Here is a 24,353-nt window from a genome sequence, read left to right as displayed (position 1 = left end):
CAGCCTCACACTTGAATTCTCCTTTTTGTCTGAGAGGACAACAGGGCTTGGCCCAACCTTCCCTCCACTGAAGTCCTGGGCAAGCTGTAGTCCTCAGCTCCACAGTGACAGATATAAACAGGGCTTTGGGAAAAAGATGTTTTCATACTGGAAGAGTTCTTCCTTGAAAACTCCCCACCCCCTCTTCACCCTCACCCCTCTGAAGCATGGCTGCTGCTGGTGAAATTCATTAGTGTTCCCTGACAGGCAGTGGCGACAGAGGCGCTTGCTGTCTGCTTCCTGCTCCCTCGCTCCTGTGCTCCTGCTTCACGCACACTGATATTTAAAGCTGATGGGCTGCTTATAGGCTTCTTGTACCATGACAAGTTTGGGGAGGGGCTTGGGGGAGGAAGAGACAGAGAAGGAGCCAGCTGTCATGCTGGTATTTCAAATAGTACTCTCTCCTGACCCTTTGCAGGCTCCAGCAAGTATATCGTCTTTCTGAAGCCTGTGGTTGGAATTGTAACCTGCAGCTGTCCCAGAGGATGAGAGCAAGTGTGGGGGCAAAGTGGGCTGAGAAGCCAGCAGTGTGTTCTCCCAGGGCTGAGAGCAGGCAGAGAGCAGTGAAGGGACAGAATGTGTACCTAAGTACTGTGCACTTGCTTGAGCAGTGTCTTCATAAGTGCTCCAAGACAATGTCCTCCCATCACCAGAAACAAGATGACCCTTTCTCACTAGTTTCTCCTAGAGCAATCAGTGCATTATTATTAAACATAGTAGTGTTTATGTTGTGGTTATTTTCTGGGTGACTACACTTGGAAGTTTCTGAATATAGGAATCAAGCTTACATAGCCTCTACCTTGAGGGTCCTGGGGCTTAGCAGTACTCATAAAAATGTATGGTGGCCAATTAAGATAGGAAGGCTTGCTATTTTGTGTTTAGAGTAGTGTCTTGACTTTTGTTTCTCTTATTCACTTGCTGAGTTTTGGAGTTTGAAGAATGAGTCCCAAGGTATCTTCTATATCCATTACTCTTCCTCATAGTCCAGGCTTCTAGGAATCCATTTTTTGTAGCTGTTGAGTGATTCTAGAACTTTGCCTTTGCCTTTTTTTTTGGTGATGGTGGAGGGGTGTTGCTGGTTCTGAGCTTTAACTCAGGGCCTGAGCACTGTTGTCCCTAAGCTTTTTTTTTTGCTTAAGGCTAGCTCTCTACCACTCTCATGAGCCGTAGCTCCACTTGCTGCTCCTGCCCAGGAAACGGTGATTCTCAGATCTCAGCCAGCCTCCTGAGTAGCTAGGATTATAGGTGTGAAGCCATCCAGCATCTCTTTGCCTTTTAACCTTAACAAGCCTTCTCTAGTATCTCTTTCCTAAAGTCCTATCTTAATATAGGCAGCCTAAAAGCATTTTTAAGGCCATTGCAGGTTTGGTGTCAGCTGATTTCCTTCTAAGCTGAATCCTTCCCTTGAACCTGTACTTATAAAGTATGCTTCCCTTAGCTGGCTCCTTTAAGCCTTTCACAGAGCAGGACATGGAAGTGATTTTGCTTACTCAAGGACACATGATCACTTGTCTAACTTGTCATTTGAACAGTGGAGCCATGGTACTGGGTGGGAGTTGAACTACATTGCCTACTATCAGGAGCCTTTCCAGATCCAGGTCCAGCCATGGGGGAGGTCATTGATCAAGTAGGCCAAGCTTCTTTTTGCTTGCTCATTTAGCTTTATCAGTGCTAGTAATCCTACCATTCCACATAGCTGTCTGTCTGTCTGTAAGAGTTTACACCTTGCACATCTTCTGTTAGAGAGTGGATCTAGAATGTTTTTATGTTCTGTAGATTCAAATGTTGAGGACCTATCTCAGTACCTATAAACTGTCATCCTGGCTCTTCCCCTTCCCCCTGCCCAATACTCTCCCAACGCTATACTGCTTCTAGCTGGGATTTCTAACTTGGGGCTGATGTCTTTGGGTTGTACCTGTTTTCTCCCACCCTGTTCTTGCTGATTCTTAAAGCACTGAGTGCTAGGCCTGCCTATGGCAGGCCTGTGTTATATCTTGTGATGTGGTGCATCTCAAAGGTGAAATGAAGACTAACCAGCTTTGGTAAGTAGGAGGCTTGAGCATTAATTTTTTATACATCCACAGTGGCCAAGTGAGTAGATTTAATTATGACTCCGCTTTCTACCTTCCTCCTCACAATGTGGTGGTTCAGAGCTGAAACTAAGGAACCTGTTGAAATGAGAAACCCCTATTTCCTAGCTTGACCCCCTCACTAATTCGGGTTAAATTGCGGCGCTGTTGCAGTGGTGACACATTGTGTCTGCCTCTGTTTGTATAAGAGATGCAGTGGGGGAGGATGGACCAATTTGTGCAGAGATAAAAGGTGTCACAGGCAGATAACTAACGTCCCAGCCTCGTGCCTGCTCTCATTGTTGCTCAATTTGCTCCGTGTGTAAGCCCAGCCTTTTCCTCTTTCTTCCTTCCCTCCCCTTGGTCATATTTTACCTCAGTGCCACAGTGTAATGATGCCCTGCGTAGTGGGGGAGGAGATAGGCACCTCTGGCTGACAGCCCTTTCTGATAACCAAATTCCAGCCCATCCATCACTAGCTACTCTCCTCAACTTGAGGAAAAGTGATCGTGAAAGGCGGGCCGTTCATCACCAGGGTCTGTTTATCTCCTCTGGGTAGGGAGTGGAAGGAGAAACAAAGAGCTGTGTTCCCAGCTAAGTGCTGCCCAGGCTGGGGTGGCTTGGAAATGCTGGCTACAGACTCATGCAGGCAGCTTTTGAGCTCTGACTAGATAGGACTCCCAGAGGCTTGAGAGCCTTCCTTTCTCAAGGTTCAGCCTCAACACTAGGAGAGTAGCAGAGGAAATTGTGGTAGTTCTGTGATGGAGGACATCTGGTGACAACATTCTTTGGGAGTATATTGGAGTTAGCATATGTGGAAATGGGATGGAAACAATCCCACATACCTCATAGGTATCCCTTTTCAGAATCTTCCCTATAGCTTCTCCAGGCCTGCTGCTTCCCAGCGCTGGGCCTCTAATGACTGAGGAAAACACCCTCTCCCCTACTCCACAGTTTGTTCCTACAGGTGAGCGGTGCATGTATACCTTAGTCCTGTTAGGCCATAGAACCACCAGTCTTCTTCATTTTGAGACTCAGAGCACACAGCCTTTCCAGAAAGGCAGAAATGGGTTGAGGATAACTTCAGAGTCTGCTGGTTCCCTCTTCCATTTAAGGGCTTGAGTCTTAAAATCAAGACTAACATGCATTTCTTGAGTTGGGTTTGTGTCTAAGACTTGAAGAGATAGAATTGGATAAGAAATAATGTGACCTTTTCTAGGTTGGTCCTGCCTGTTGATGCCTGTCTGCCAGTCTGTCAGTCTAACATCAGACCTGCATGGTTTCTGACTCAAGCCTAGCAGCTCTCCCCCCCCAGCTTTGTTCACCTAATCTTCAAAGCTGAGCTCTTGTTCACAATGGCTCTACCTTGGCCATACCCATTAGCATGGGGGGGGGTTCCCTTAATGAGCTACTCCCCAGTGTTGGCTGGGGCTGAGCTAGCTACACCTGTTTGCTATCAGGGCTGTCTGGGCCAAGCCAGAACAGCTCAGTTTGCAGGTGGTAGAGTTGAATGAGTTTGGGGTAGGAAAGTCTGGGTTCCTTTTGCTTTGTTGTCTATGCTTATTGGAAGAGATGGTTTTCTGTACCTCTTTTCTCCCATATTGTTCTCTTATTTCTAGGCAAAAGAGACCTGCCTGCTAGCTATCTTATTATTTAAAAGAAATAACAAAGCAACTTTTCTAACTTCCTCTGATGTAAAAATGAGGAATCTTGTGGTAGAGTCTGATGCTCTGTTCTGATGACCCTGATGGGCCAATGTAATAAAGCAGGGCCACATGGTAAATGCCAAGGGTAGAAGCTCTCTCAGACTCTAAGCCCTCAGTATCTGTAAAGTGATAATGTACCTTGGTTAAGAACCCACAGGCAGGACTAGTGAGGGGGGCTTCCTTAAAGGGAGCCCCTTAAATTCATGAAACTGAAGGAAGTTTTGATTTGGTGGTGGGGCCGGGTGAGGGGGGGAATCCATTCCTTTTTATGGCTTGGACATAATTGGATATTTTCTATTGGCCATTGGTGATGTCATTCTGACCCTCATAAAGAAGGGGAAATCACACCTGTGGACTCGATGCATAAAATTTCATTGGGCAACAGTAATAAGCATGGCCAGATGATGTTTGGGCAGTTGGGGAGTTTTGTGCCCAGTGAATCCAGCTGCATGGAGACCTGGGTACCATAAATTTGCCTGCACATTCATACCCGCAGGCTAGTCCAGGGCCCACTGCCAGTGGCTCTTGTGATTGGTGTCTGGTAGGAACTTAACAACATTCAGACTCTTTGTGCCACAGAGACTTTTGCTCCTTTTCCTTTGTTTTTTCTTTTTTGGTGGTACTGGGATTTGAACTCAGGGCCTGTCACTTGGTAGGCTGATGTTCTACTTGAGATGGAGGTGTGCTTTTGACTAAGTATTTTCAAGATAGGATCTTAAGAACTTTTCTGCAGGCTGGCCTTGAATCATGATCCTTTACTCTCAGCCTACATACCTCCCAGGTAGTTAGGATTACAGGTGTGAGGCATTAGCACCCATCTCTTTCCCCAATTCATGGAATCACATATTCACTGGTACCCACTGACCCTAGCTTCCAGCTGATAAGAACCTCAAATGAAGGGATGACATTGAGCATTAACCACCATTCTACCTGCCTGAGTCTTTGCCTTCCCAGAGATTGCAAGATCTCTAAATGAATCTATACAACCAGAGCCTTTGCAGGCAGAAGACTTAGCATCTACTTCTAGTTCTGTTCTTGGTTTGATACATGATTGTTCAAACCTTTTTCTTCCCTGAGTCTCAGTTTCTTTTTTTTGTGTAGAGGATACTGGCCATTCTGCCTTGCTAATATAGTTAATTTCTTGGTGTACTCTAATATGGGACATAGTTGTGTGATAGAAATATATAGCTGTCTTCCCATGAGACACTTGGGAATTCAGGTTGGCCCTTAGTTCCATGTCTGTCATGAAGATGGGGCTAGGCCCTGCTACATTTGTACTTCTTGTTTCTTAGGCCATAAAACCGAAACATTCAGAGGACTACTCAACAACCTGAATGTTAGTTCTTAGGCTTCTGAATGAGACTGATAATTCTCCTTTGTGTCATGCTTCAGTCAGCATGGGTGTAGAAGGACATTCAGGGCTGCTGCTGAGCTATATTCAGTCATGGATGTGTATCTAGCCCAGTAATCCGTCCTCCAAGTGGTCCTTCTGGTATAGATCCTCCAAAGGAGCAAGCAGGATCCTACTGAGGGATAACCTTCCTAACTGTGTAGAAGTGTGTATAGCTGGTATGTACTATATTTTTGAAATCTCACTGAAGAGACATCCCTTTGTCCTCCAGCCCTAGCCAGAGCTAATAGGACTCCTGGTCTGTGACAATGAAAAGAGCTCAGATGCTGAAAATGGCCCAGGGAAAAATAAGATAAAGACTACCTGCCTTTTGCTGCCCAGTCTCCCATGCTATTCTGCTTCTAGTGGACTCTTCACCTTGACCTTGGTGTGATTTTTCTAAAATAGCTGAGCTCAGCAAGCATTTTCACAAACATCAAGAATAAGGAATATGAAAGAAAAATGAAAAAAAAACCAAGACAATTATTCAGCCAGATTAATTTTACTTCCCAGACAATTATATTCTAGCTCCTAAGGCCACCTCTTATCCTTGTAAACTTTGTCTAATATCCCCATATCCTTGGTCCTTGACTCTACATGAGAATATCCTCTCTGGTACCCCTTCGTCCTCTTGGTCTCAGCCAGAATTCTCTACCAGAAAACTAACTGATTATGGTTAATATGGTTCCACCTGGATGTTTGAATGAAACCTATACCTCAGTAAGATATTTTGGATCTTATAAAAATGAGTCCTTAGGGCTTCAGAGGTATAGTTCAAGTGATAGAAGGCCCAGAGTTCAAACCCCAGTACTGCTAGAATAAGAAAAGAAAATGAAGTAAAAGTGAATACATACTATACTGCCTGAGACATGGTAAGTGTTTGAAGGGTGATGGATGGAAGGCTGAACTGACTCAATTGGATTCTTGTACCCAAACTTTCAAAGAAAGGAGTTTCTTATTCCTTACCTATTCTACACTTTGCAGGCTCCCTCTTCCCTTTCCCGTCTAGCCCAATGATACTGACATTCCTTTCACCAAGATCAATTTTGACTTCCTTCCTCCTTACTAAATCTGTTGGGGTTTTCTTTGCTCTTGTCTTGCTTGACCACTTTATGATATAGATTTAAGTTTTATATACATATGTATGTATATAAACATATATGTTTATATATCTAACTTAAATATAGGTTTATATGTATCAAACATATAAACAGAAAAGGGAAGTATGCTTCCATAATTTAGGTTCACTACAGGTAATGTGATGTGGGATCATAAGAGTATGTGTGACCTTGGTTGGGCATCTGATACTCTAAAAAAGAGTGAGTTGGGTGAGTCCTTGTCTTTTGAAGAACTCTGAAAAGAGGTAAGGGGATGTGGCCTGCAGACTGGACTCTCAGATCTTAGAAAGTAATCTTGTTCTCTTCACATACCTCAGACTCAGAAGAGAGTTGTGAAGAGGCAAGTTTTAGTTTAGTATTTAAAAGTTTCTCTAGAGTTCAAAATTACAATTGGCTGCTGCTTGATATATGAATTTCTCATATGTGGCAATCGTCTGGTAAAAGTGGTTTTATTTTAGGTCAGTGAAAATAAGACATAAGCCTAGGCTGTCTGCTCACCTCACCCTGTATTATTATTCTTCCTAGGCTATCTTGTATCTATTATTGTGATTTTAATTTTACTTACATTAATGAATCATCATCTGTAGTCCAGATCTGTCTTCAAATATGTGTATGTGTTCCTCCTAGACATTGTTCCACTACCAAATGTTCCACAGATCTCAGACTCAATAAACATTGATTGTTTACCATGTATCAAGAATTTATCTAAAACTGCATTTGTCCTGTCTTTTTCCAGAAGATTACTAAGAGTAGGACTGTGGGAGCAGCCTATCCCAATTTGGGTAGACAGGGATACACTGTATGCAGAAAACTTGAAATTAATAAGAAAGTTGATCAAATACTGGCCTCCTTGGGTAGCAGGTATGCTCTCTGTGCATTGTCTCTTACTATATATGTATCTCAGTATCATAAAGCTAGCTGTCTTAGTCTGTTTTATTCCACTGTAACATAATATTGAGACAGGGTAATTTATAAACAATAGGTTGTTTTTGTGTGTGTGTGTGTTTTTTTTCTTGCCAGTCGTGGGTCTTGAACTCTGGGCCTGGGCACAGTCCTTGAGCTCTTCAGCTCAAGTCTAGCACTTGAGCCACAGCACCACTTCTGGTTTTTTGGTGATTATTTGGAGATAAGAGTCTCATGCATTTTCTTGCCTGGGCTGGCTTTGAGCCTTGATCCTCAGATCTCAGCCTCCTGAGTAGCTAGAATTACTGGCATGAGCCACCAGCACCTGGCTGGCATTTATTCTTTTACACATTTAAGGCTTGGGAAGTCCCAAGTTGAGGAAGCCACATCTGAGGAGGGCCTTCATGCCGTATCATCCCATGGTAGAAGGTAGAAGGGCAGAGGGTACATATGAGGAAGAGAGGGGATGGGGAGAGGGAGATACAGACAGAGAAAAGGAGCTGAAGTGTGTGTGTGTGTGTGTGTGTGTGTGTGTGTGTGTATTCTAGTACTGAGACTTGAACTCAGGGCTTGGGCACTGTCCGTTAGCTTTTTCATTCAAGGCTAGTGCTCTGATCCCTTGAGCCACAGCTCTACTTCTGCCTTTTTGCTGGTTAATTGGAGATAAGAGTATTAAGGACTTTATTGCCCAGGCTGGCTTCAGATATCTGCCTCCTGAGTAACTAGGATTACAGGCATGAGCCACCTGCATTGAGCATTATGTTTCTAACACGTGAACTTCCAATATGGTAAGCCATAGCATTAACCATGGTACCAGTCTTTAACTTGGCTCCACTGTTCCCCTTGTTGGGATCAATGTTAGCTCTCTGTTACTGTGACAAAGTACCTGAGAATCATCTTAAAACAGGCAATTGTTTTGGAACATCATGGTTTCAGAGGTTTTAGTCCATGGTCACTTGTCTTTGCTGCTTTGGGCCTGTGGCAACTCAGTCCATGATGCCACAGCATGCAGTGAAGGAGGACTGTTTACCTCATGACTCTCTGAGAGAGACTCTGCTTCTTTGAAAAGTCCCTGCCCATCTATCTATATATCATGTGTTTTGTTTTTGTTTTTTTTTCCTCCTGCTTTGTATCTCTGCCTCTCTGCTTTGGGGTCAGACAGAACTAAGTTCAGTTTTTAGTACTATCAATTTGTGGGGGGGTTGTTGTTGTTGTTGTTGTTTTGGTTGTGGGGCTTGAACTCGAGGCCTGGGCGCTGTCCCTGAGCTCTTCAACAAAAGGTTAGCACTTCCGGCCTTTTCTGTTTATGTGGTGCTAAAGAATCGAACGCAGGGCCTCATGTATGCAAGGCAAGCACTCTACCGCTGAGCCACCTTCCCAGCCCCAGTACTATCGATTTTGATCTGTGGGATATTGGATAACGTCTCTCAATCTCCTTTTCCTCTCTATAAAACATAGATAACAGTTCATGCCTCACAGCATCATTTTGAAGATTAAATATGAAGCATGTAAGTAAGGCACTTGACATACTATAGGTCTTCAGAAAACATTACCTGTTGATATTATTATTACTATTTTGTTACTTGTGGAGCTTGAACTCAAGGTCTAAGCTCTGTCCCTGAGTTCTTTTGCTCAAGGCTAGCACTCTACTATTTTTAGCCACAGTACAACTTCTGGTTTTCTGGTGGTTAATTGGAGATTTTTAAAAAATCTCATGGACTTTCCTGCCCAGGCTGACTTTGAACCTCAATCCTCAGATTTCAGCCTCCTGAGTAGCCAGGATTATGAGCCACTGGTACCTGGCCTACTGATACTATTTTGATGGGGTCTCCAGGCACACACATTTGAATGTTAGGGAAGGTTCTAGAGTTATGTTTATGGTGCTAGAGGTAGAATCCCTTTCTTGGTGACAAAAACCCATGGCTAAAGCGTTAGCTTCTGAAACCTGTTTTGTCATGTATTGGACTTTCTAGCTTTAGACTCCATCCTTTCATCCAACTTATTCTCTCTTCTCTTTCTTGTAGGCTCCCAGGACAGTGCCAGTACTTGGGCCTGCCAGTGGCAGATTACTTCAAGCAGTGGATTAATCTGAAAAAGGTACTGTTTGAACTTCACCCAGAGCCTTGCTCTGGTTATTCTGTGCCTATGAGCTCCCCTTCCATCTCTGTTATCTTTTTTTGTTCTTTCTTTCAGCATCCCTTTTCCCTCTTTTCCTAGGTAATATGTGCTGAAATGTTATAATTATTCCTGGGAGTGGAGAGCTGTATGGGGCTAGGATACTGGGTAGAGTATGAATCACTGTCTTAGTTGGAATCACACAGACATGCAGAAGTCTTAGTTGAGGGGATTTTCCAGGGTTCTAAATCAGAGCTGAGGCTCTGGGCTGAGTCATGTTGTCTCTAGAAGAGATGTTGTCCTAGCTGTGCCTCTGGGAAGGCATTCTCCTTTGATGTCCTTAGAACTGTGTGCTCTGAGCCTCCTGATATCTTCATATTTCCCTCTAGTTGGGAAGAAAGGCTTCTTCAAGTTGGCTTTGGTCCATCTGGTTACAGTAGAGCCTTGCTCATGTGGGAACCTAAAGCTCATGGACCCTAAAGTTTGGTTCCCTTCAGACACAAATGAAGGGCCCGGCACTAACCCCACACTAAGTACCTGGCAACTTGCCATGAGGTTGGGAAGGAGCTGTGTAGTTAGTATAATGGCTCTGATAGAGAATGAATTATTTAGAAAACTGTGCTTTTCTAGTTTTACTAGTGCTATACTTCCTACATGAGCAGAAGAAAGGATGTATAAAGTAGACTCACCAGATCTTGCTCTTGAGATCCTTGATGTGGTAGAGTTGGTCTACAGGAGACCGACCCTCCATAAATGAATCTGATATAAAGACAATCATTCTTTTTTTTTTTGGTCCAGTCATGGGCCTGAACTCTGGGCCTGGGCGCTGTCCCTCAGCTCTTCAGCTCAAGGCTAGCACTCTACCACTTGAGCCACAGCGCCACTTCTGGCTTTTTTGTTTTTGCGTATGTGGTGCTGAGGAATTGAACCCAGGGCCTCATGCATGCAGGGCAAGCGCTCTACCACTGAGCCACCTTCCCATCCCAAAGACAATCATTCTTTTCCTGGAGCAGCCTCAAAAAATCTCATGCCAAGGGTTAGCTTAGGAGCTCCTAGGAAGTTGGATAAAGGTAAAACACACCAGACACCATGGTGAGGGCTCCTGGAAGCTCAGAAAAGAGATCATTAAGGAATCAGGGTAAATATTGTGAGGATTTGGATCTTAAACTGTGGAATGAAGAAGATGTGTCAAGTTACCAGGAGAATGCTTTCTAGGCATATATTGTAGGAGTACAGATACTTTTCATGTGTAGCTGGAGCTAAAGGAGCATATGGAGCAGTAGGAAAGAAAGGTCTACACTGAGAATGACTACGGACTTGGTTCCTTGGTTTGTGGTAACATTCTTTGCTTTCCTCTGGTATACAGGTCCTTAGCACTTCTACTTGTTCTTTGACCTCTGCCCCTCTCTCCTGCTGATCACTTATGCAGCTAAGCCACTACTCCCACTACTTCTATCTTTGCCTGAGGAGTCTAGGCTCTGTCCTATATCTAACCTTAGCCTGTGCTCTTCCTCTGCCTGAAATGTGCCACAGCCATCATCATCATATTGCCTCTCCTTGAAGATTCTATTCAGATATCTCTTCTTTTGCCTTGAGGCCCCTTATACTTGGGATATCAGTTAAACAGAGCTGATATGTGTTTCCTTCTGGACATGCCTGTCTAGAGCATAGGGACTGAGTCTGTGTCCTGGTTGTGAGATCAGGGTTGGGTACACAGTGTGTGCTTAGTGAGTAATTGCTGACTGACCAGCTTGTCTTTGAGAACTAGTGCCATACAGGCGGGGCTTGGTGAGGTTAGGCATGCGCTCCTACAAGACAGCATGCCAGCTGTCAGAGCTCATCTCAAACTGCATGCCGGTCTCAGCAAATGTAATGTGAAGGCCCGGCCAGGCGAGGCAGGCACTGACCATGAACAATTACTCTGTGAAGTTCACTAGACTTTTTGGTGTGTGGATAGCTGCCCGCCTCTAGGTCCCTTGGCAGAAAGGCAGGAGAATAGCTGACCCATGTGGTAACATTGCATTCAGGGCTACCTTAGTGCCGCTGGGCTAACGGGTGGGAGTAGAGGTTGGCTGTTCTGAGCCCCTTAAGCTTGGCTCTCCTTCAGACTATCAAGCTATAGAAGGAGGGTGTGGGCACCCAACAAGGGACACTGAGGACTCTTTTGTTTGTTTGTTTGTTTTTGCCAGTCCTGGGTCTTGAATTCAGGCCGGGCCTCGGCACTGTCCCTGAACTTCTTTTGCTCAAGGCTAGTGCTCTACCACTTGAGCCACAGCGCCACTTCAGGTTTTTTCTGTGTATGTGGTACTGAGAAATTGAACCCAGGGTTTCATGCATGCTAAGCAAGCACTACTACTAAGGCACATTGCCAACCCAGGACTCTACTGACACAGTGTTTTCCTCTTAGGAGGTAAACTGACCAGGTCTGAAAGGACAAGGGAGTCTCTCACCCTTTCTTCTGCCCTCTAGCCACATCATTCTAGGCGTAGACCTACGTAAGCATCTGGGACTGAACTACCATTCCAGTTTCCCAACAACTCTAAACTGAGAAGAGATAAAGTGTCTTTCTCATGCCCTCTATTGAGAAATGGTGTGGGCAGCATCAAGAAAGAGGAACTTTTCAGCAGCCAGCTTTCCATGTCTCCCACCTCTACCTACTTTCCCTGTAGCAAAGTGGATCAAGCCAGTGTTTGCTGACATTTGGAATGTCATTGAATGATCTTAGACTTTTATTGAACTGTCAGCTTAGAGTAGTCTCGAGGCTCTGCTTCCAGCTCCTTCCAGGAGGTTAGAGCTGTCACTGAGGGTCTAGAAAAATGCATACATGCACATGCATGCATACATACATGCATTAATATACTTGTGTACTTGTGAATGAATGCACCCAGAATTTTAGGTATATAGCCTTACATACATGTGTATACACGTATTTTCATAAGTATTGTCACACATAGAAACAATATAGACATTAATGTATTTACACATATTCATAAAGTATATGTATACATGCATATATATATATATACACACACACATCTTCATCAATAATAAAGTACTTAGTTTGAACTCAGTCTCCTACTTGCTGTGCAAGTGCTACATTACTTGAACCATGCCCCACTCCTACATTTTGTTTTCAATATTGGGGTTTGAATTCAGGGCCTTGCACTTGCTTGGCTTGCTTTCTGTGCTGGTGCTCTGCCTCTTGATCCATGTCTCCAGGCCTGCTTCTGGCTGGCTACTTTGGATTTGGAGTTTCATGGACTCTTTTTTTCCAGGCTGGCATTAAACCATGATCCTTTGAATCTCAGCCTTTGATTAGCTAAGATTATAGGTGTGAGCCACCTGTGCCTGACAACAAATATTTTTGAGTATTTTCTATGTGCCAGATCCTGGGAATGTGAAGAATTTTCTTGTACTTCTTTTTTTTGTGGGGGAGTGGAGGAATGGGGGAGCTTGAACTCAGGGCCAGAATGGTCTCCTTCCCTCAAGACTGGTACTGTACCACTTAAGCTATACCTCCACTTCTGGCTTTTTGTTGGTTAATTGGATGTAAGAGTCATCTTTCTTGCCTGGGCTGTCTTGGAATCACAATCCTCAGAACTTAGCCTCTCTAATTCAGTTTGGTTTTGTTAGGGTCTTGTGCCTTTGCCTGGGCCAGCCTCATACAATGTTCCCCCTACATCACCTCCTAAATAGATGGGATTACAGGTATAAATGGCACACTGGCTTGTTTATGGAGAGAGGGTCTTGCTGGCTTTTTTTTTTTTTAACCTGAGCTGGCCTGAAATTGTAGTCCTCCCATTTCCACCTCCTGGGTGGCTGGGATTACAAGCATGTGCCAAGTGTAGATGTCCCTGAAAAGATAGCTCTTGGACAAATAATTTCAGTAGCATTGAGTAACAGTAAACAGTTCAGAGTGAGGTAAAGTATGTTTCTGGGGAGAAATGAATAATCTGAAATCTGAAGGAGAAATTGACCTAGCACAGAAGCAGCATGTTGTGGAGAGGCCTTGTATCTCCATAGAAGCCAGGAAGACAGTGTGCCTCTTGCTCACTGTTACATCCCCATCACTCTGTTGACTGGTTGGTGGCACACAGATATTTAATCAGTATTTGTTGACTGAATGTCTACAGAAAGCATAGTGAATATGGGCAGAGGAGGAGAGTGGCATGAGATGAAACTGGAGAGGAAGGCAGGAGCTTTAAATCACACTTTGAATTTGACCTTTATCTTTAGGGTAAAGGAAAGCTATTAAAGGGTACTAAACATATGAGAGGCATCATCTGATTTGCATTTTTAAAAAGCTCTGCTGCAGTTTAGAGAGAGCTAAGAGCAGATATAAGAAATCAGTTACTGGGTTTTCTTTTTCACAGTATTTTTTTTAGGTTTGCAATCAGAACCTCATGCCTTACTAGGCAGGTACTCCTGTACTTAAGCCATACTTCCAGCTCCTCTTACATTTTTGTTGTTGTTGTTTTTTGTCAGTATTGGGGCTTGAACTCTAGGCCTGGGCACTATCCCTCAGCTCTTCAGATCAAGGCTAGCGCTTTACCACCTGAGCCACAGTGAGTGCCACTTCCAGTTTTTCTGAGTGGTTTATTGGAGATAAGTGTCTCACGAACTTTCCTGCCCAGGCTGGCTTTGAACTGCGATCCTCAGATCTCAGCCTCCTGAGTAGCTAGGATTACAGGCGTGAGCCACTGGCGCCGGCCATAGGTGATTTGTCTTAAGTGGGGCTTCATTTGGCATTTTTTAGGTGAGACAGAATATGTAAATGACATTGTTGAGCTTGTAGTATTCCTGACTCCTGCATGTTGAATACCAATAGTGTCTTTCTTCAAATTGTTAGCAAAATAAAAATGCATTCTCCCTCTCTCTCACACACACAGCCCTGTACACGCCTGTCTAGTTCTCTGGACAGGCTGAGTGTTGGGAAGTATTGTTACTAATTAAGAACCAGAGAGTCAGAGCATTGCTATAATCTAAGCAGAAGATGATAGCTACTTGAATTAAACTGATAGCAGCAAAAATGTAAAGAAGTGGACTGATTGTAAAATGTTGAATGGTATAGCCAACTCTGCTGTAATGGAACATACAGGTTTCTAAAAATTCCTATACATGGAAAGTCATGTGATAAAAATGCAGTTAGTAGTATGACACTCAGACTTCATCAGTGCTATATATGAAAAAGATAGAAAGCTAATGATAATATAGCTCATGCCTGTAATCCTAGCTACTCTGGAGGCTGAGATCTGAGGATCATGGTTCAAAGCCAGCCCGGGCAGGAAAGTCTGTGAGACTCTTATCTCCAATAAACCACTCAGAAAACCAGAAGTGGCACTGTGGCTCAAGCCGTAGAGTGCTCGCCTTGAGCCGAAGAGCGCAGGGACAGCGCCCAAGCCCAGAGTTCAAGTCCCATGACCAACCGGAAAAAAAAAATCTAATGATAGTGAATTATAGTGTTACGTACTAAATGGTTAAGAAATACTTATTGCTTAGCACTAGTGACTCATACCTGTAATCCTATCTATTTTGGAGGCTAAGTTCTTTGTTTTTTTTGGGGGGGGGTTCCATCAGCTCTTCAGCTCAAGGCTAGTGCTCTACCACTTGAGCCACAATGCCACTTCCGGCTTTTTTCTTTTTGCTTATGTGGTGCTGGGTAATTGAACCCAGGGCCTCATGCAGGCAAGGCAAGCACTCTACCACTGAGCCACCTTCCCAGCCCCAGGCTAAGTTCTAAGGATTGTGGTTCAAAGCCAACCTGGGTAAGAAAGTCTGTCAAAAAGCCAGAAATGGAGTTGTGGCTCAAGTGGTAGAGACTTGAGCAAAAAAGAGCTAAGGGATAATGCCCAGGCTCTGAGTTCAAGCTCCAGGACAAGCACAATTAAAGGAAAGAAAGAAAAAAGAAATAGCCTAACTACTATAATAAATATGTTGCTTTACTCTAAAAAATATCCAAAATTTGCTGGGAAGGTGGCTCAGTGGTAGAGCACTTGCCTTGCATGCTCGAGGCCCTGGGTTCGATTCCTCAGCACCACATAAGAAAAAAGCCGGAAGTGGTGCTGTGGCTCAAGTGGTAGAGTGCTCGCCTTGAGCTGAAGAGCTGAGGGACAGCGCCCAGGCCCAGAGTTCAGGCCCCACGACTGGACCCAAAAATAATAATAATAATAATAAATATCCAAAATTTGCTTGGGCATAAGCAGCGTCATAGCTTGTGTGAGTTACTTTGAAGTGGTGGATGATGAGTCCCTGATATCAAATGGATTGATATGGCCTGTAACACATGTGGCTGGTGGATGTTTCAGGTGTGTGTGTTTTCTAAGTTCTGCCACATTTTGTTCAGCTAGATATATTTTCTCCTATTTATCTAGTATATCTTTTTGTTGTTTGCTTGTCTTCTTAGACAAACAAGGCCCATGCTGGCCTTGAACTCCTGCCTCTACTTCTTGAGAGTTGAAATTATAAACATATTCCACCACACCACAGCAAATACACATTAATATATCTTGTGGGCCAAATGACACATAAAGAAATGTAAAATTTACATTTTGCTAAATCATTCCCTAATAATTCCAAAATCAGTTACATTGGAACAAATGTGCACTTTAAAATCTAGTGTTACAGCAGCACTTCACTGTGTAATAGACAGGAAATAGTGATTGATTGGCTGTGAGGGTTGGAGATGAAAGAGGGAATCATGATGACCCAGGGTTTATGATTTGAGCACCTGAGTGAATTGGAATGAGTTTTCTAAGATAGTGGAAGAGGAGAAGCCTTAGAATTAGAAGAGATGATAACTTTGCTTGGGAAATGTTAAGTTTAGATGCCTTAGGGACATTATTATGAAGCTGTTGAGAAGGCTAAGGGGTGAAGTCTGGATAAGAGATATTGATTTGGGGGAATTATTGGCATATGAATAATAACAAAAGCTTGGAAGAAGTGGTTGGAATTTCGAGTATATAGGGGGAAAAAAAGAAAAGAAAGCAGAGGACAGAACACTGAGAAATACTCAGCATTTGATAGGTAGTGAGGAAAGTCAGACACGAAGAAGAACAAGGAGTGATCACGATAATAATGATAATAATGATGCTAGTTATTTAATGATTGTATATTGTGTGCTAGAACCTTTGCCCTAGTTCATTTACTGCTGCTTTCACAGACTGGGTAGATTACAAACAATAGAAGTTTATATGGCTGATGGTTCTGGAGGCTGAGCTGTCCAACACCTGGAGGCCTCAGCTTAATGTGTGGTAGAAGGCTTCATGTGGCAAACGAGCACATGATTTTCATATTTTCACATTGTGAGGTTGAGAAACCAAGGCATAGAGTGATGACAAAACTTGATGGATGTTTTCATGACAGTATGTGGCAGAACTAGAACTTAAATTTAGTTTTGTCTGACTCTTCATGATAAAGAGACAGAACAGAAAGTAACAGAATGGTGGTAGAAGAGAGACTATGAGAGTGTGGTATCCTAGAAATCAAGGAAAGAAAGAGTTTTCAGTTCTGAGAGGCTTTCATAAATGAAGACCAAAATGTGAGCACAGGATTAGCCACAAGGAACCTCAGTGATCTTAGTGAAAGCTTTTTAGTGTGTGATAAGGACAGGAGCCAAATGGGAGTGAGGTGGAGAGTACAGGAGAAAATGGGGGTAACAGGGATATTTTAACACGTTCAGAAATGTGACTTTGAAGGAGAAAGAAAGAGTAAGAGCTGTGGTAGGGCCACTGTTTTCTGGTGGTTTATTTGAGATAAGAGCCTCTTCATTTTCCTGCCTGGGCTACTTTGAACTGTGATCCTCAGATCTTGGCTTCCTGAGTAGCTAGGATTACAGGCGTGAGCCACCAGTGCCTGGCAAGAACCAGATTCTTGAAATTGTTGGGGTTTTGGGGGAGTGGGATAGGAGTATTTGTATGTGTTTGTTGTTTGCTTGTTTGGGTATTGGTACTGGTGTTTGAACTTATGGTTTAGAACTTAGGGTCTGGAACACTTAGGTTTTTGGCTCAAAACCAGTACTCTACCATTTGAGCTACACCTCCACTTTCAGCTTTTTGCTGGTTAATTGGAGATAAGGATCTCTCAGCTTTGTCTGCCTGGGCTGGCTTTGAAGTGGGATCCTTGGCCTTCTGAGTAGCTAGGATTACAAGTATGAAATACTGGTACCTGGCTGAAACTGGCTTTCTTCTGGAGAAAGATGCCCTTTCAGTGTGACAGGAGATCCATTGTAGACGGTCTTGCAGATTTGGTAATGGCAAATTGAGGTAATGCCCATCCGATGGTGTTTATTTTTCTTTGTGAAACCAAAGGCCAGCCATGTACAGATAACTAATAGTGAGGGCTGGGCAGGTTTGCAGAAGGTAGCAGAAGATTGATATCCTTTTGGTAAAGAACAGGTGATTGAACTGTCTTAAGTGCAGTAAGAGTTCTAAGCAATCAATATTGGGGGTTCAATTACGTTGATGATATTAATTCATAGTGGATCCACTTTATTTAGATGTAAGACTTTCTTTGACTAAGCTCAGCTAGCTAGCTGTGAGCATGGAGTGAACAGACATTTAACTTCATCTGGAGCAGAGATTTTCTTTAAGGACTTGCAATAAAAGGAATGAGGAATGAAAGTTATTGTCAAGACAGCAGTTGGCAGGATGGACTAATGGGTCTGAGTGGGATATTGAGGGAAGAGATGATAGCAGAAGCCTGACAGGAAGAAAGAAGGTAAAATGAGGAGTAGATGAGGTAGGTACAGTTGAGCACAGTTAAAGAGTAGAATGTCTGACTTTGTGATTTCAGAAGTAAAACAGTTTGCAAAGTGTGAAGTGGTAGCTACAGGTGAGTGGAAAAGAATGTTTTTATAAACAAGAAACCATGAAACAGAATGGATGAAACCTTCATAAGAATGTGAGTGTATGGATATATACATGCACACATAAAATATGCACACATATGTTTAAGTAAATGCACAGTCAGCTGCATCACTTCTGGTGCCTCAGCTTGGGTTGGGTAGGCTTTGGGGAAAGTGAGCAGGCAGGCTTAGGAGGATTCTGTGTCCGGCAGACAGTTCATCCAGTCATGCCCTGCAGTTGAAGAGATAAGGACTGCCAAGAATTTAACAGACCCAGGTGTTTCAGGCTATGAAGGTTGCAGCTCTACTTTTCCTTTGTCATCTTATACCCTATGCCCTGCTGTAGGTACTATGAGCTCTGAAAGGGTGAAATTGGAACTGACCATTAAAGAGGAAGGAGGAGGAGGAGACCTTTTCAGACACTTCTAAGGAATATTCTGTCTCTCCATCTCCTCCCTTTGGAGAGTATAGCAGGAGACACTGCTGAAGGGAGTGTTGGTATCTACAATTGATGGCTTTTCTTGACCTTGGAGTATTCAGAGTCCCAATCAGCGAAGTAATAAATTAAGGGCTTATGGAGGAAAAAATTCTTGGCCTTAATGAAGTTCTTTGCTGGGGGCCATAAGTGGGTCAGGATGATGCAGATTTGAGACTTCAGCCAAAGGGTGGAGCTAGCTGGGGAGCCATCAGTCAGAAGAGGGTACAGAACTCTGCTAGTCATGGTAACTACTGTTTTGGAGCTGTGAGAGTAAATTTGCTCAGGTAACTATCAGCCAGATAGAAGCTAAGAGCTTTATTCAAAGGTAGCTGCCTGGTGCCAACTACAGAACCCCTCAACTAGTACTACTCAGAAGTTAATTTGCGGGGGGGAGAGAATGAAACAAAAATGAAGACTAAGCAAAACATGAATATCTAGAAACCCTGCAATGTGTTTATTTCATTTTGCTTTGAAGGAAGAAGAAATGACACTATGGGCAGATACCTCTGGGCCTCTCAGTGGTCAATACCAGATAGATACTGCCACCCAGCCTTGTAAAAGGAGAACATTGTCTGCGGGGCAGTGGACAGTTTGGGCTGGAATCCTGGTGGAAGCCAGCTGTGTGGGCCAGCTAGGTGGGGACCTCTTGCTGTCTTATGTTGAGCTCAGTGTAGGACATTGAGCACTAGGTGTAAGTGAAGGAGAGGTGGAGGCACAGGATAAAGAGCTGGGAGTGGGCAGGATGCTTAGGGTGCTTGACGCCATGTTGGATGCTGAAACCCTAGGTGGGACTGATCTTGAACTGAAGACTACTGAAGTGTAAACTAAAACTAGAACCCAGGCAGGGAACAAAGTGCCAGATGACAACTTCTTCCTCTTTCACCCTACCCTCTTTCCAGGGCATCAGCTCTTGAGTTGTACTCCAGAGGTAGAGGAGGAGCTGTGCTGTGTTTGTAGAAGGGTTTCCAGAGCTAAAGGGAATGTCTCCTTTCTTCTCTTCTTCCTGGTCCACCCCCCCCCCCCGTGGTGTAGTGCCCAGACTGGGTTTTCCTTTAAATATGTCTTACAGCTGTCTGAACTCTGAAATTTCTTTCACTCCTTCCCTCGCCTTGTTAACATGTGTTGCCTTTGGGGTAATCAGGGAAAAAATATTATGTCCTTTTACAATTACCGGGTTTTGGAATATTAAAATGTCTCGCTGCATCGGCACTGTTATTTTGATTGGTATTCTAACCTTTGACTAGCCCATAAAGCGCGCTGCTCCTGAAGCCAATATTGCAGGACTGAAATTTAATTCCGAAATGATTCCAGATAATAGGGAGACAGATAATATATGCATGAAGGATATTATGTTTGGACTAACTGCAGCAGGGCCAGGGCTGGGGAGCTGAATAATAGCCCAGAGTGAGTTATAATCTGTGGGACAGAAATGCCTTACTGTCAGGGCCAGGAGAGGAACTCTTAAATCAAAGGCACAGGAAAGGGTGTGATTGCAGGATACTTGTTTCGACAGGAAGAGCACTGGAGCCAAGAGGGTAGGTACTGAGGCTTTATCCCATCTTTTGAGGGAGACCTCAAGGTTCTAGTTGATCTGGCTCACTGCAGCCTCTCTAGCTCCATATTATCTGTAGCCTATAACATATCAAACTCCTTACTGCTTTATACATACACATGACTATTTCATCTCTTTTTGTGTAAGCTGTTCCCTTTGGTTACAGTGCCTTTCCTCCTTTAACTGAGTTGAGAAAACTCCTGTTCATCCTTCAGAACCTTTTTAAGTGAGACCTTCTCTGATATTTTCCTATTCTGGAAGAGTCAGTCACCTCCTCTGTATGGCTTCAGTACTTTTTACTAAGCATATCACTTGCTTAAATACTTTCCCACTGAGCTCTTGCCATTTGCATGCCACACATCTCTGTATTTACAGTGCTAAGCACTGGACCTGGCATATACTAGACATTCGGTAAAGCTTTGAACTGAATCCACACTGAATTTAAGGTTGGACTAGTGAGCTCCAGTGTCCAGGCTGTTAGAGTTCCCAGTTAATTGGACTCTGAGAAATTAGGTAACTTGCCTGAACACATATAACCAAGAAGAGGTGAAACTAGTCAAGTGTACTCTTCCTCCAAACCACATATCTTAGGCAGATGAGCTGGGAAGCAGTTAGCCTAGAATTCTGGTGGCTGTAGAGTGCTTGTTACAGCAAGAACACTGGAACCAAGAGAGTAGGTACTGAAGGCTTTAATGAATGTGCAGGTGGGGAAAGCAGAAACTCACCTCCCTGACTTCTTCCTTCCATAGCCCAGTACGTGAGTTCTTGGCTGAAGAGTGCATTGGTTCTTAACACTTATGGGACTCCAGACCAGAAAGAATTGTGCCCTTGTGGGTGCTGTTGACCTCTGGACAATTTTTCACATCAAAAACAGTTCTCTGGAGTCTTTAGGCAAGCATCAGGAAGGTGCTGTGGGAAAGGTGCCTTGGTATGCTTTGGAGAACTCTCAGATAGGCAGGCAGAATACAGGAGCTTTAGTGATGTCAGAAAACTTTTCCCCTTACAGGACTTGGTAGAACCACATTTAGGGAATATAGTGATAGATAAGAATGTAATGAAAACAAAACTAAGGTACTTTAGTTGATTTTTTTTGACAGTCCTGGGGCTTGAGCTCAGCACCTGGGCACTGTCCCTGAGCTTCTTTTGCTCAAGGCTAGCACTCTACCACTTGAGCTACAACACCACTTCTGGCTTTTTCTGTTTATGTGATACTGAGAAATCGAACCCAGGGCTTCATGCATGCTAGGCAAACACTGCCACTAAGCCACATTCCCAGCCCTTTAGTTGGTTTTTTAGTGGATCAATTATAATACTGTCTTCATCAATCTGGGCAGTAGCGTGGCTAATGTGTGACTTGCCCTTCATTTAGCGTTCAGGTAGTACATGGTATATATAGGCCCTTGGGGATGTAGGAATATGGCTCACAGACCACAGAGTATTGGTGCAAGAAAGAGAATGTGGAGCCAGCTAGTTGTCTATAGAAGACAACTGATATCTGATACATAGGCTCTGGAGTCCAGGGGTCCTGATTTAGAATCTTGGCTCTACACTTGCTAATTGAGTTTTATAAGAGTCCTTTAACTTCTTTCAGCCTCAACATCTTCCTCTATAAAATAAGAAAAGTAATATCCTTGTCCCAGACTTACTGAGAGCAACGTGGGAGCACCTGGCTCTTCCACCAGAGATGAGATGCCCAGGCTCAGAGACCCAGGAGGCAGGGGCCCAAGGGCACCTAGGATTCTGCAGGCAGGAGTTGGGAAAAATTGCTCTCCACAGAGTTCAAGGTGAACTTATGCTGTCCTTGGACTATTTTGCTCTTGCTGCACACTGAGGATCAGGAGATAGTTGTTACATGCCCATGTTTGCGGCTGCTGTCATCATGCCTGGCTGTCTAGTGGAATACAGATTCATGTTATGGTCTTGGGTAGGATATTGTTTCTTTGAATTTTGGTGTCCTTATTTGGAAAGTGGAGATTATTAATTAATAAAAACAGATACTTCTCTGATGCTTTGTATGGACTGTTAACCTCTAAAGTATTATTGTTAACCATTGTACAGATGTACAATGAGAGAGGTGTACACGGAGAGAGGTTATGTGCCTGCCACAAGGTCCAACAGTAGTAAGTGATGGAGTAGGGATTATTATCTAGGCCATAGATTCCAAAGACCATGCTCTTAACTGCTCTGTTCTGTTGCTTCCAGAGCAAAGAAGGGAGGAATCACTTTCATTTTAGGTAGGAAAGAGAAAGTCAAAACTGCTTTCAGTGAGGAGACAATTTGATTGGGTCTTGAAAGACTAGAAGGAGCATCCATGTAGAGGAAGTATGGGAATGAAGGCCTGAGAGGTGAAACAGCTTGCTGGACTAGGGAACAGTAAGCAGTAGTTTTCAGGATACCGGTATGGATAGTCATATGTGCATTCTATTAGAGGAAAGCAGATTGAGAGCAAACAAGGGCAAGAAACATTTGTGTAGAGCCAGTCTATGCTGCCTTCTAAGGTACTGGGGAGAGGAGGAATATAGTAGCTCTAGAAAACTGTCGTCTTTTCTATTCATGCAAGGAGAAAAAGAACCTGTGGGCTAGGGGTAGCAGCAAGGGAAGTTACCATGCTGATGCATGTGCACACGTGTGACTGTGTGTTTGAAGAAGTAAATCTCCCCATGTGAGGACGTTTGTGAGGCTGGGATACATGTGTATATTCTGATATGTTCACATGCCTACACAAGAGAATATGGGAGAGGTTCAGAGTTGGGTTTGTGGTCTGACTCTGGGCATTGGAGATGGGCCGATCAGGCCCTTGACTCTAGAGGGCAGCATGGGGTAATACAAGGAATTCTGGACCAAACTTAGAGCTAGAAAGTGAAAGACATGGATTCTGGTGTTGTCATTTGCCCTTTCTCAACAAAGATTAATGAAGCCATTTCTTTTCTTCCTGCCTGCCTGCCTTCTCTCCCCCCCCCCCCCCCCCAGCTCCTTCTTCTTCTGTACTGGGGTCTTAACTCAGAGCCTCATGATTACTAGGAAGATGTTATACTACTTGAGCCACACCCCCACACCTTTTTGCTTTAGTTATTTTTCAGATAGGTTCTCACTTTTTTTGGTCTGGGGCTAGCCTTGGACCATACTTCTACCTGGTAGCTGTAATTACAGGCATGCCAACCACTTTGCCTGGTAGCAATTTTTGTTGTTGTCGTCATTTCTATCTTTGCCAGCTTTTTTCTACAGCTAAAAGTAAGATGAATACAAGGAAGATCAGAAAAATCTTCTAATCACCATTACCTACTTGGATCTGTACCCTTGGGACTATTCTACTATCTCACTGGGACAAGTTGAAGGTCAGGGAAGATGGCATTGCCAGACATCAGGTCAGGAATACACAAATACTATGGAAAAGTTTGGGTAGCTGGCACCTGTCACAGTTTGAAGTGGCATAGGGTGGAACAAAAAGTCATTAAGCTTTGGGCTTCACCATGAAGATTGAGGTGATAAGAAGGTTCTTGTCTCTTCATTTCTTTGGAGTTGGAAGAAGCAGAACTGCCCTAAAGGCAGGGAACTAGACCTTCCTTTGTTGGTTGGCTTGGCAGATGCTGAGTAGTATCCAGGAAGAGACCAAGAAAAGCAGCTGGCTATGTGTTCACAGTCATTTGGGACTGTGCTACTTCAACTCTTGGTCTTTCTATGAACTGAACTGTCCTGCTGTCAGCTCTCATGTGCAAGAGTGGTATGAGCTTAGATGCCACCACTTTCCCTGCTCGGTGATCAGAGCTTATCTGGATGGCTTCTAAAGATGCATGGCTTTCTCAGTCTGTAAGTGGCATTTCAGCAGGTTTTGACTCTTGTCCTGTTAATTAACTTTTAGTTCCCTACTTTCTGAATTTTTCTGAATTTTCCTATTAAAACAACAACAACAACACACACACACACACACACACAACCAAGCAATAAGTGGACCATACTTCTACCTGGTAGCTGTAATTACAGGCATGCCAACCACTTTGCCTGGTAGTATTTTTCTTTTGTTTTGGTTTTTTAATTGTTCCTGGGGCTTGACCTCAGGGACTGGGTACTGTCCTTGAGCTCTTTTCTTCAAGACTAGCACTCTACCACTTTGAGCCACAACTCCATTTCCAGTTTTTGAGTG

General features: G+C 43.7%; 1 protein-coding gene across 7 annotated transcripts in view; it reads left to right on the top strand.

The window, feature by feature from the left end:
• The window catches only part of Eri3 (ERI1 exoribonuclease family member 3), a 138,701-nt gene that overhangs the window by 65,115 nt on the left and 49,233 nt on the right, over positions 1-24,353 (top strand). For 6 of the 7 annotated variants that reach the window (XM_013016990.1, XM_013016988.1, XM_013016984.1 and 3 more), the window contains one exon: positions 9,250-9,322. In XM_013016990.1, the coding sequence (XP_012872444.1) occupies positions 9,250-9,322 (73 nt within the window). Of the gene's footprint in view, positions 1-9,249; positions 9,323-21,803; positions 21,840-24,353 lie in introns of those variants that run through there. The other variant, XM_013016987.1, reaches the window with a different exon arrangement.

This window comes from Dipodomys ordii, unplaced genomic scaffold (assembly GCF_000151885.1).
Source record: "Dipodomys ordii isolate 6190 unplaced genomic scaffold, Dord_2.0 Scaffold33, whole genome shotgun sequence".
Taxonomy (NCBI): domain Eukaryota; kingdom Metazoa; phylum Chordata; class Mammalia; order Rodentia; family Heteromyidae; genus Dipodomys; species Dipodomys ordii.
The sequence above is the reverse complement of the archived record's forward strand: the minus strand, read 5'-3'. Positions and strand labels throughout refer to the sequence as shown.